Genomic DNA, 13,483 nt, shown 5'->3' with positions numbered 1-13,483 from the left:
ATCAAAAGCACTTTTGTTTCTCTTTAGTGTTAAATGTTTGTTCTACATTTAATTCTGTGTCTACAGAGGAATTCTGAGTATGGTGGTGACAAGGAAACACAAAGATTCTCAAAGACTAGTGGCCTGGAAAGCAGCAGGAGATAACACTGAAAGGTGGTTAAGATAACTGAGAAGTCCTGTGTTGCTTAGGAAGGTATGTTTGGGAATACTGGGGCCTGGAGGAATTTTGAACCCAAATAAGCAGCCAGACAAGCCTTAATACTCCCCACTTGTCCCCTACTCATACAGTCTAAAGTGACATTGTGTCAACTAGTGTGGGACCAGGAGAAAGAAGAAAAGTAAAACTAAAGAATACTACAGGTAGCTTTGGTTTTATTTTTCCAAATGAATTTAATTGATGCTCCCAGCTTCACAGAAGAGACAAGCCCTTCACTTAAAATAAAAAATAAAAAAGTATTGTCAAAAAACAAACTATAAAAAATTTTCATCCCTTCCCCTAGCAATAAATACTGAACTAATATATATACATATGTGGCTCAGGGAGGATTCAAAAATAGAAACCTTGGGGACCCAGCCCCCATAGCCCAGCCCAGCACTCACACTTATCCAATGACCTCAGCCCAAAATATAGGGAGCAATGAAAGTAACATGGTACCCCATGCAAGGGGACAGGTACTGAAAGGGGCTGAGGCAGGGCAACAGAAAGACTGGAGGAAGGGAACCTAGCTTATGTAATAAGGCAAAAGAAGGAAAAATCCAACCCAAACACATGCCCACCCCTCCGAGTCACTGGGTAAGAGTAATCCAGCCTCTTCATTCCCCGGAACTTCTCTCCATGTCACCACTTCTTCCCTAGGATGTGAGTCTGAGAGTCATTCACTGTGTGGTCGATATGCCACAGTGGAAGCAGCCTGGCTGCTGGAGCCTTGTGGCTTCCCATTTACCACCAACAAAAGGGGTGTCTCCACACGAATACAGGAAAAGGAGTAGTTCTGGAAGAAACAAGAGACAGGGAAGATCAGTAGTGCTCTTAGGTAATAGGAAATTCCAGAATGGATCACATCATCCCCTCCTTCTACTCCTCCCACTCAATATTCATGCACCTCTACTCCACCTTAAATTATCCCAATTAGAACTGAGAATAAATAGAGAGTAACTGTTAGCCTTACCAGAGAAAATAAGGGTTTGGGACACTGACAAAAAAATCAAGAGGGATTCTGAGAGAATTCTGCATTTCTCCAATCCTCTCAAGATAAAAGAGAAATGTTTGGAATAGGAGGGATGACCAGCATGAGCACTGAAAAGACAATATTTTTTTAAGGAAACCAAGAAAAGTAGAAAAAAAAATTTTATAGTAATTTTTCTAATTATAATAAAGCATACTAGTTCACTGTACCTCAGAATCACCCACAGATTGATTGAATGTTGACCTATAGATCCACTCAGTTTTAAACAAATTGAGGGTTTTCTATCAAGAGCCACTGTCCCACTGCAGGTCTGGAATAGGATACCTGATGTGTCCTGATAAGGGCTGAGCTTCCTGTTTTCAGATTTGGTTCAAAGAAGTCAAGAGAGAGGATCTGGGACCCATCACCCACCTTTCCTTTATGCTGGATTTGATGGCGCCGGAGATGGGGCTCAGGGATAGCCACAGAGTCACCAATGAGCACACCCCAACTCTGTACCATATTATACACCGTCACTGCAAAACAGGGCCCTTCAGAATCCACCAAGCCAAATGTGCTGCCAAGAAATACAGACGGAAGTGTTGGCAGAAGAGAAGACGAAAAACAAGAATTTTAAGAAGAAAAACTAGAGAAATAAAAAATTTTTAAAACCAGCTCCACCTGTCTATCATTTTCTGATTATAAGCCCGAAGAAGGCAGGACCAGGAGGCACGAATTACCACTATATATCTTTCCCAAAATACTTTAACCCCATGTATCCAAGGGACACTCAACAAATATTAATAATGATGATGAAACATCAACCAAACTGTTGTGGCCGAAACCATGTTTCTTGTTTGTCATTTTAATTAGGGTCATATCTTCCTTCAATCTTTCTAACTCCTTGCAGTTCTCTACATAAAATCTGAATTGACAAAGCACCCCACTACCCTGCCCTCTTTTAACCTCTATGTTCTTGAGGGGAAAGAATAGGATGGTGAAGGGAAGGACAACCTGTTCTCAATAGTGTAAGGAACTCCCAGAATAGAAAAAAATCCCTTCACCAATGCAGAAAGGCAACTCATCTGAAATCTGTTGTCTTACAGAGTGTTACAAGGTCACACAATTAAAATGTCAGAACTTGAATCCAGTTCTTCCTAACCATAAGGCTAGCCCTCCATCCACTACTATGCCACAGTGTCTCCCATATTTATTTCTCATAATTACCCTGTTTTATTTAATTGGCCCTTTTCTCAACAGCTTTCCTTCTCTTTTTAATCCAACTCACCTGGGATAACCTCCCCAACCAAGCTATATTCCTCCCTTTACTTAAACCTCACCTTAAAGCTACCTGCTAAGCCTTCTCTTACTTAAGACCCCAGGTAATAAGACCTACCTATCAAATAGGACAAAGCAAAAACTCAGGGAAGATCTTCATAGATTTAACAATGCACCCTTCTGAGGCCAAGAAAAGCCATATTTTATCCATGCAATGACTACTCTTGGAACAGTCAGTGAAGAGAAGTGAGGTGACTTTCAACTCTACCCAGAAGCCACTAAGACTAAGGAGGGTAACCAAGGAGGGTAACCTCAGTTGCCAGAGAAAATCCAAGCAGAACACTGGATTAGTAAAGCCACTCACAAGGGCACCTTCTCCTCTGTGGTAAGGCTGAACAAAACCTTGCCCAACACCACAGTACCACTGTTTACGCCAGGTTGTAATGTATTCAGTGGCTTTAGCTCCAGTGCCATCTTCTGTCCAGAGGCTGCCTGATAGCGTCCATCCCCACAAGGACCCAACTGGGCTGGGCGAAGACTTCCCAGCATGTTCTGCAACTTCTTGGCCTTCACCTTACCCTACAGATAATGAAGATAAACTGTCAAAAATAGAGGTGTCAAAAGTCTAGCCCTTTCCTCTAAGCTCCGCTATCCCCTTCCCGGGCCCACTCTATCTAGGTTGCCATCCACACTGCCCAATTCCAATCCCAATAACCCTACCACGAAAAAGAGGATGAGAGTCAGTCCATCCTGGTTACCATACCTTGCTATCAAGGAGGCTGGTCAATCTATCTAGGAATTCTAGGAGCTGTTGTTCTCGTTGCTGAGGCTCTGGCCAGGCTGGGTCCAATGCTGCAGCTCTAGAGAAGCCTTCCAGGGCCTCCTCATAATTTTCCTCATATTTATATAGCTGCATATAAAGAACTGATCAAGATTCTCCCCACCCCATGATATCTGCACCAAACAATAATATTAACTAAACTTTGTACAGCACTTTAAAGTTTGCAAATTTCTTTATATACATATATTTTGGTATCTCATTTATATGCTATTAATTTAATACCTAAATAAACACAAATCTTTCCAAACTTCTTCCCTTTTCCAACTGTATCACTTCCCCTCAGTACCTCCCACTTCTTCATTCCCTCCCCTTTCCTTCTACTGTGCCTGTTATCATGAGGTAGGGCTGACCTCCCCCACCCCCCAAGAAAAACTTTGCATTTCCTCTAGATGAACGTACCAAGCTTTGCTATGATCCTACTCAGCAATATCCATAAACTAAGGCTTAATACATTATCATTTGTAGGAGTTACATATTGTCCTACCATCAGCCTTACCGTGGCCCTGTTCAGATGGAGATCCGGATTGCTGGAGGCAGTCCTGTCCACTTTTTCCTACAGTGAGATATTAAAAAAAAAAAAAGCCATCATTCATTAATGACTTCTGCTTCATACATGAGAATGGTCACTCTAAACAAGGCTTGGGGCCTCACAGAAGCTCTCAAGATTTCCCTCCATGACAAAGTGTCCCCTATCCACCTTCTGTTGTGCTGTTGTTTCTCCTTTAGATACAGTGGCTATCAGCTCTACCAAAGAGAGGGATGAATACCCAGATACTGAAGCTTCATAATGAACCAGACAAATGGAATTAAAACTTGTGATTTATTTATCCATGTTACTGTTTTATCTATGTTTTTAAAATATTATTATAATTAACCAACAGAATGCTGTAAGAATAAAATGAATAAATGTGAAAGCATTTTGAGTGAATGAATGAAAAAGTATTCATTAAAGCTATATTCCATGCACTATACCAAGCCTTGCTGACACAAATGCAAACAGAAATGGTCCTTACTTTCCAAGAGATTAAATTCTAATAGGAAGGGGTATTTGGGTCTAGAAAGTCACACAGATAGTAAGCAGAACAATAAAAAGTCCAGTGACATGCCCTTTCCAGAGACCAGGATAGTATTAATTTGATTATAGTTCTCAAAGAAAGAGGCAGAAAGGGGGAAAATATACAACTCAGTTTTAACTTTAAAAGGAAAATGTAATAGAGATCAAAGGGATAAACAAGGCTTCATATAGTACTAGTACAAGGAACAATGAGAGAAAGAGAAATGTCAACTATTTACTGGCAGCCAATGAATTTCACAGTATTTGTGGTTTTAGATGGAAAAAATATACCTCATCTTAACTCATTTCCTCTGTCTGAAGTAACACGGGACACATCCAGAAAGATGTTTCTTTAATAATCTTGTTAAAATTCTGATTAAAAATCACACTCATCTCCAAAGCTGATACCTGAAACTAGTTATAATAGATAAAATGGAAATACAAGGAAGTGCACTCTGAGTAGAAGACCACACAGGCCAAGCAAATAGTAAGGAAATCTTATATATATAATAGACGTGTGGGTAAGCATATATGCATGTATATACATATGCATATATGCGTACATGTATGTGCATATATGCCTATGTGCATGTGCATACACATATGTTACTGTTTTTAAAATATGTTTTAAAATCTAGGTTCTGAAAAAAAAAAATAAAAAAAATAAAAAAAAAAAAATCTAGGTTCTGAAAAGGGGGAAAGGATCTTTTATGAATTAAAAGCAAGTACCTGGCACAGTATAGATTATGAAACCTGCTGAAAACCTACTATTACCCTAGTAAAGGTATCTATTCTTGAATAGTAAAGTATTCATCAGGACAAAGGCGCTGGAAACGTACAACTGCAGAGCTAACAAGTAGACACAAGATAGCTATTATTTTCTCTTGCTAACAGAAGCAAAGCTGTGTAACGCAAAATATATGATGCTGAAAGTAGTCTCTCTGTGCAAAGAAAAAGATGCAGAAAATACAGAGTAGCAAAAAGGCTCAGAATTAAACGGGGAGTGAGAAAGGCAAATTAATGCTAAGACATTGTGAACAAGTAGTTAGAGGATATAAGGAAGCTATCTATTTGCAAGGGTTTTTTTTAGGGGAAAAGTGATTCTGAAACTCAGAACTATGTCCAGCCAGGCCTTCCACACAAAGAAAGGATTCAGGGTATATTTAAGGTTTTTCTACTTAAACTTGGAAGAATTCCGGGACTAGATTACTAAATTACAAATGCATACATCATTAGCTTAAATTTAATCAGACACATATACATTGTTATTTTTGTGTTTTTTAAATATGTACTGAAATGTTAACAACTGATTATTAAGAAGCAAGTAATTGCTATAAGGTAATAGAGTTAACTTTCTATACAAAGAGCAAAAACTGATGTCAGTGCAAGCCACGTTATTTGATTCAGTTAACAAGCCCATGGGAAGTCTGGCCAATCATCTCATGCCATTCAGCTGATGCTAGTTCCCTGCGACACAGGCATGTACACATACAGAAATAAAACAACTAACATTGCAAACCCAAACCTGTAAAGTGACAATAAATGTCTCCCATGCTATTTATTGAAAAGCCAAAATCATTCTTATTAGGAATCTTTGCTAGCCCACCCCATCTGTCCCAGGTGACCATTAACACTCACCGCTTGGGCATAAGCACTAAGAGCTTGCTGGGAAATCTTAGGGTTCTGGCCTGCGTTGAAGAAGAGGGAAAGGTATGCATTCCCTAGGATATCTGAGTAAGAAATGCAAAAGCAGTTAAATAAGTAGCACACACCCAAGTTATCATCCACAGTCAGCACTAGACCTTTCCATTTCATCCCACAGGTTCCATGTCTAGGGTGACTGTGTCTCATTTTAGAAATCCTACAGCAGGAGTTCTTATCCTAGGGTCTATGAACTTAGTTTTTAAAAAATATTTTGACAACTATATTTCAATACAATTGGTTTCCTTTGCGACCCTAGGTATTTTGTTTTATACATTTAAAAATATTGTCCTGGGGCACCTAGATGGTGCAGTGAGTAGAGTGCCAGCCCTGGAGTCAGGAGGACTTGAGTTCAAATCCAGCCTCAGACACTTGACACACTTACTAGCTGTGTGACTTTGGGCAAGTCACTTAACCCCAACTGCCCTGCCTTCCTCCCTCAAAAAATAAAATAATAAAAATATTGTCCTGAGCAGAGGTTTACAGGCTTCCCTAGATGACCAAAGGTTCCACGACTCAAAAAAGTTTAAAAAGCCCCGGACTAGAAGCTAATAAAGCAAAGTCTACTTAATTCCAGAGGCAAGGAATAGACTGCGGGAACAGTTTTGACTCAACCCCTATGTGTACTTAAATAGTATAGTTCCCTCCTTACTATAGTTCAACAGGGAGGTCCCCCAGATTTATCAAAAGAAAAATATACCAGATCCAAAACAAAAGACATGAAATCCTCTGAGAAAGAACTCACACCATGAACGTCCATCATGAACATCCATCTGCACAGCTAATTTGGCCTGCCGGACACTGTCCACGACATGGCGGGAACGTTCTTCACCAGTCTCAGCCCGCAGTTGACGAAGCACCATTGACAAATTCTGCAGAGAGACTTTGTTCTTGTACTACAAATGAAAGAGATGTACAGTCAAGCCCCAGGACCCCTCCTGACCCCATTTCCTTCTCAAAAATCTTATTCCCTGAGCCCATCTTCTCAACACTCTCATTTCTAATCTTAGTCTCACTTTTATCACTCCTTGTTCCCATCCTCCTGTACCAGTTTTACACCTAGCTTTGTTTTCATTCCTGACTCTCCTTCACCCAAATCCATTACCTTCTCCCTTTCTTAGGCCTTTGTCCCTCATTCCCTCTTCCAGGTTTGTTCCTCAATTCCTGTTTCTAGTCTTCTAATTCTGGTTTAGAAACCTGGTTTTCATGCACTGGAGGGAATCCCCAGACAGCAGAGGAATTTCATCCTTTCCATATGTGATTCCTGTAAATATAGCAGGAAGCTCACATGGGAGAGGGCTCCAGAGAAGCAGGTGTGTGCAGCTGCAACATCCCCTTTCTTCCAGTACACCTCACCCAGCTGGTTCCAGGCTTCCACCAGCTCAGGCTCCAGCTTCACAGCCTTTGACAAAAGCTCCTCAGCCTGAGGACTATAGTCTGGAGTCACATTCAGAGCCTTCCCTGTCAGCATAAGAACCCAGGCCTTTTCCTGGGAAAAGCCTATAAAGGAGTAAAAGGCAAAAGAAACTGAAATCTGAGACAATCTTAAAAAGCATCTTTCCCCCAGGGAATAGTTCCACACTAGTGGGAAGACTTGGGGAAAATTATCATCAGCAAAAGTACTGAATTTCTACTAAGTGCAAAACACCATACAAGGTACTGGGATCATAAATCATTACAGGTTAAAACATAGTCCTTGTCCTCAAGAGGCTTATAGTTTACCTAGGAAGTATACATAAAAATAGGTCATGTACATAAAAAAGACAAATATCAGCATAAAGTATCATATGCAAAGTATCAAATGAGTGGTACAAATAACTAAGGGCTACAGGAGTTCACTGGAGAGAAATAGAAAGTTGAGAAAAGACTCCAAGAATCCAAGCTATCACTGTTGGACGGAGCTGTGAACCAGTTTAACCATTCTGGAGAATAATTTGGAACTATGCCTAAAAGGCTCTAAAATTGTACTTTGACTTAGCCATACAGCTACTAGGTCTATAAGTGAAGGAGATCAAAGAAAAAGAACCCATATACAAAAATATTCATAACAGCCCTTTTTGGGGTGGCAAAAATTGGAAACTTGAGGGGATGCCCATGAATTGGGGAATGCCTAAACAAGTTACGGTATACAAATGCGATGGAATACTATTGTGCTGTAAAAAATGATGAAGGGGATAATTTCAGAGGAATCTGGGAAGACATATGAACCGATATAAAGTAAAACAAGCAGAACTAGTACAATGTACTGTGAAAGATTTAGTAATTCTGATCAATACAATGGTCTACCAGAATTCCAAAGGACTCATGATGAAAAATGCTATCCACCACCAGATAGAGAACTGATGGACTCGAAGTACAGACTGAAGCATATTTTTATTTCCTTTCTTTATTTTCCTTGTCCTTTATTTGGTGGGGGGGGGGGGGGGGCAGGTGGGACATAGCTAATGTGGGAATATGTTTTGCTTGATTTCATTTGATTAATGGGTATCATATTTCTTACCTTCTCAATGGATGAGGGAGGGAGTAGAGAAACAACTTGAAACCAAAATTTTTTTTTAAAAAGAATCCAAGCTATCAACAACCATACGAAAAATACATTCTAAATCACTAGTCATTAGAAAAAATGAAAATTAAAGTTTTACCTCATACCCATCAAAACAGCAAATATGCCAAGAATAAAATGATAAATTTGGGAGGGGTACTGGAAAACAGACACACTAATATGCTGTTGGTGGAACTGTGGGCTGGTCTAACCATTCTGGAAAGCAATTTGGAACCATGCCCTAAAAGTAACTAAACTGCGTATACCCTTTGACCCAGATGTACTACACCCCAAAGAGATCAAAGAAAGTGTAAGAAGACTAGAAAAGTAGGAGGAGGCCAGGTGGTGAAAGCCTTCTGAAGCCCAAATAGGAGATTTTTTTTACATGATCCTGGAAAAATAGGGAGCCACTGGAGTTTATTGAGTAGAAGGATGGCATAGTCAGTCCTTCACTTTAAGAAGCACAGAACCTTCACTTTAGGAAGACTAATTTGACAGCTGAGTGGAGAATGGACTAAAGTGAGGAGAAACTTGAGACAAGGAGACCAACCACCAGACTATCACAAGAGGCCAAGGGTGATGTGAAGAGGGTCTAGACCAAGCTAGTGGTAGTGTCAAAAAAAAAAAGGGGGGACACACATGGGAAACGTTATGAAACTAAAGACTTGGCAACTGACTGGATATGAGAGATGAAAGAGAGGGAGGAGTTCTAAGTTTTGAGCCTGGGTAACCAAGAGGATGATAGGACCTTCAACAGTAATAGGGACATTAGAAGAGGAGAGGACTCTTCCCTTCTTCCAACTGGAAAAGTCTAATAGGCAGTTGGAGATGTAAGGTCAGGAGAAAGGTTAGGGCTGGTATAAGTAAGTCTGAAAATTATTAGCAGAAAGATGATAACTGAATCTATGGGAGCTAACGAGATGAACAAGGGAAACAGTTTAGCGGGAGAAAAAAAGGAGGCATGCCAGAGCCTTGGTGGACATTCATGGTTAGTTAGCATGGCCTTGTTGAAGCTCCAGCAAAAAAGACCTGTCTGTTAGATGCAGAGGAAAAGAATCAGGAATATCCCAAAAACCCAGAGAGAAGAAAGTGTCATCAAGGAGACAAAGGTCATCAATAGTGTCAAAGGCTGCAGAGAGGTGAAGAAGGATAATAACTGAGAAAAAACTATTCGATTTAGCAATTAAGAGATCATTGGTAACTTTGGAAACAGCAGTTCGGACTGAACGATAAAGTCAGAAGCCAGCCTGTAGAATTAAGAGAGGAGAGGAAATGGAGATGCTGATTACAGATCAGGGCTGTCCAAAGCGTGGCTGCAGTACGATTTTATGCAGCCCACCTGTGTTTACTACAGGCATGGAAACTGACACAAAAGCATTTGCATCAATTTCAGGGCTTGTGGTGGACACAGGCAGGCCACATGGTGGCGCACGGCCAGTGTTATGGACAGCCCTGTTTGTTATAGATTCTTCCAAGCCCAATTTACATGCAACCTCCTATAAGAAGCCTATCCTGATCCTCCCAGTTGTTAGTATCTTCCTCTTGTAAATTACTTTGTACGTACTTTGCCCTTAGTTTTCTAAGCAGATACTGTTTCTTCCCAATTAAATGGTAAGGTCCTTGACAGTTGTCTTCCTATTCCCAGAACCTCACAGAATGCCTGGCACAGGGAAGGCACTTAATACTTACTAAATTAATGAAGTTTTAAAAGGTCATGAAAAGGCCTAGTTCAGACTTTATTCTAAAGGTCATAGGGTGCCAATGAAGTAGAACTATCTGTTGCTATAGGTAAAGTATTCTGGCAGCTATGTTCAGGTTAGAAAGGCAAAGCCAAGGAGATTACTGAAATACTCTAGCCAAGAAGTAAGTCCTTTCCCATCACAGTGGTATGATCCAAGCGTGAAACGAGCTGAAAGTCTGGGACATTTGGTATAGGGCTTTTTCAACTACATGCATTAGCTATGGTCTATACCTATCAGAATGACTTGTTTTGTTTGACCAACTAGTAGTGGTCCCTTTACAAAATATACAAAAGGAGGAAGAGGCCATCTCATTTCCCAGGCAAAGGAACACTGGCGTTCTATCTCGAATCTTGAGGGTTATACCTCCTGCTTCCTCCATCTTGTGTAGGGTCTTCTCCATTTCTTCTCGAACATCCTGGTGCTTCTGACCAGCACACTCAACTGGATGTGTCTCAAAGTAGTGGTCCCGAAATGAATAGAGCTGGTCCACCAGTTCCTAAAAAAGTATAGGGATGGTGCCATCATTTGAAAGGAACAAAAAGCCGGGTAATCTGAGATTGGCTGGTCACAGAAGGAATCTTTAACTCAGAAACATCAACTCCCTGATACCCTTAAGGGTCAGAGCAACAGGAGTGGGATACTAGAGTGCTGTAGATCCTAACATAAAGCAGCCAGGGTTCCAGGCTCATATTTCAGGAGTATTCTGCTCTAGTCTCCATAAAAATGTATAAAAAAAAATGTCAGAATAACATTCTCTCTTATCAATAATCTGTTGATATGTTCTTGTCTTGAGATCTGTATCTCAATCACAAACTTGTCTGTTCCACTACTCTTGACTGGGGCCTGAAACTGAGGCACACAAATACACATAATTATTGTGATATGCACACTAGAGCATTTTTCTGGGTTCAGTTAAGAAGGGTAGGCAGCCTCTAGGGGTCCCTTCTACCCCCAAGAAGTCTATAAAAACAAAAACAACCTTTTCTCAGCTTTCTAACCTGTGATAGATAATTTCAACTTATTCTTTTCTTCTTTTATCTGCCTTCTATTTCTGTACTTTATATATGCCCTTTTTCTGTCTACCCTCTACAAGGTTACTTTGGAATATCCAGTACAAATGAGATCCAATATTAGGGGCATTCTTTGAGCACCACAGTCACCCCCAATCTCCGACCTATCTCTTCCTCTCCTGAGCTGCCCTAATTAACAGGTATCTTTGGATCTTAGCTTTAGACCTCGAAGAACCTGGGACATTATCCGAGCCATCTAGAAAAAACTGAGACCCAGAAGGTCTAAATGACCCAAGGCCTTACAGGTAAAAAGGTACCTTACCTTTTGCCTTACAGGTAAAAAGTAGCAGACCCTGAATTTGAACCCAAATCCTCAGATTCCTAATCCAATACTCTTTTCAAAATACCACACTGCCTATTATATTTCAAAATGACTCTGAAGTAAAAAAAAAGTTGAATCAAGTTCCTTGGGAATAGATTATACCACATACGGTTACAACTGGCACTGCTTCAACCTGATTCAGCTGTTAATTTTCACAAATGTTACAAATGTGGTGGCAAATGCCTACAAAAGACTAGAAATGAGCTATATTGTAGGCCTAGCATTTAAGCTTTGACTGCCTTAAACCATAAGGAATTGAGTTTCTGAGCCTAAGGGATTATGTTAGATCACTAGAGATAAAGTAAATTAAAGCAAAACTAAACTAACGGGTACACCAACTCACAGCCACCTGACTTGTGAGGCTGGTTGCCTCAGCCACTTGCAGTCCTGGGGAATTCTTTACATCAGAGCCCCGACGTAAGGACTAGACAGCTTCCCACTCCGCACCCCAAAAAAAACAGCGGCATGAGAGGTACAAAACTGTCTCTATTGTTGCCAGCTTCATGAATGAAAGGAGTGGGAATGCGGGGAATGAGGAAAGGGAGCCAAAACAGCCTTACAAGTGCAAGGTAGGTGGACTTGCTGAAATTGGGAGGTGGGAGGAACTGTACTCTATGGGGTAAAGAAATCCAATGCGTTTGTGAGAAAAGAAACCAAATCCCTATCCGAAAAATGTAAAGTAAAGTTAGCTGCTAGTAAATCTCCCTACCATGCCCCTCCACCAGAATATGAAGTGTAAATGCCCTGGGCATGGCAGAGGGCGCCCTGGCGCCAGCTGAGCATCCTGGCAGCAGGACTCCACCCCGCCCCCAGTCCCCGCAACTGCCAATACATAAACATGACCCCCACTCCACCCCCTCCCTAACCCAGGAAGCTTCGCAGCCCAGCCCACCCCCCACCCCCGGGCCAGGACGCCTCCGCACCCCCGGTAACGGCCCCCCACCCGGGAGTTTGTAGAGTAACTGCACCCCGCATCCACCCGGCAGCATGGCTGTGCGCGCGGAATCACAACCAATAAACCAATCCAGCCTAAGCGTTTTTGCCCCGGCCGCTACCTGCAAGAGCTGCACGGGCTGCTTGGCTTCCTCCTCCTCTTCAGCCATCGCTCCTCCTGCTACAGCCCTCGCCTCCCCCAGCGCTACAACCAGAGAGAAACAGGAACTCGCGCGGAGCCACAGTGACATCTAGAGGAGGGGAGGCTCTCCGCTCAAGTAGCGCAGCGCCGGACGGACGCCCACTGGGTCTGTCTGTCAGTCTGCACCGCCGTGCCTCAGCAACTGCCTGCAAACGAAATCCCGGGGCGGGGAGGCAAGTTGGTGTAGGGAGGAGTATTTTCACATGCTTATCTTTGTGTATATCGGCATGTCCGAAAACATGTGTGCATTGCATATCATATGCAATACATAGCCATGGCCCAAATCCTATAGCCACCGTGTTCATGTCTCATATTAACTGCAGGCCAGCCCATTCTCCAACATTTTCATGTATAGCGAGCGGGGACAAGAGAGGCAGCATGTAGGGGAATCAGGAAGACCTTTTGCTCCAGGCTTGTCTGGGACACATTCGTTCTAAGGTAGCTGTGTGAGCCTGCGGCAGTCACTGGATTTCTCAGGACCCCAGGCACTGGGGCTATAGGTTGCAGATGAATAGTGTGCCCTTCTACACTGGTGGAGATTTCCACATTAAGAACTATCCACACTTTTGAAACCAAAAGCTATCACTCACCTCCTTGGCAACCATTTTTACTTCTTTGAATTGCAATAAAAT

General features: G+C 41.7%; 1 protein-coding gene across 2 annotated transcripts; it reads right to left on the bottom strand.

Annotated features, from left to right (window-relative positions):
- Positions 1-353: 353 nt before the first annotated feature.
- TTC5 (tetratricopeptide repeat domain 5) lies at positions 354-12,852 on the bottom strand. 2 transcript variants are annotated; one of them, XM_036737310.1, is made up of 10 exons: positions 12,772-12,852; positions 10,688-10,820; positions 7,329-7,540; positions 6,786-6,936; positions 5,978-6,069; positions 3,782-3,838; positions 3,208-3,354; positions 2,809-3,023; positions 1,599-1,743; positions 354-992 (listed from the first exon to the last, which is right to left on the bottom strand). In XM_036737310.1, exons 1-10 carry the CDS (start codon positions 12,817-12,819, stop codon positions 873-875), a joined length of 1,320 nt encoding a protein of 439 aa, XP_036593205.1. In that variant the 5' UTR covers positions 12,820-12,852; the 3' UTR covers positions 354-872. The 2 variants fall into 2 exon arrangements, 1 of the variants encoding a protein (XP_036593205.1); XR_005009008.1 differs by having other exon boundaries at positions 907-992; positions 1,170-1,743; positions 12,772-12,850.
- Positions 12,853-13,483: the final 631 nt, after the last annotated feature.

This window comes from Trichosurus vulpecula, chromosome 8 (assembly GCF_011100635.1).
Source record: "Trichosurus vulpecula isolate mTriVul1 chromosome 8, mTriVul1.pri, whole genome shotgun sequence".
Classification (NCBI taxonomy): domain Eukaryota; kingdom Metazoa; phylum Chordata; class Mammalia; order Diprotodontia; family Phalangeridae; genus Trichosurus; species Trichosurus vulpecula.
The sequence above is the reverse complement of the archived record's forward strand: the minus strand, read 5'-3'. Positions and strand labels throughout refer to the sequence as shown.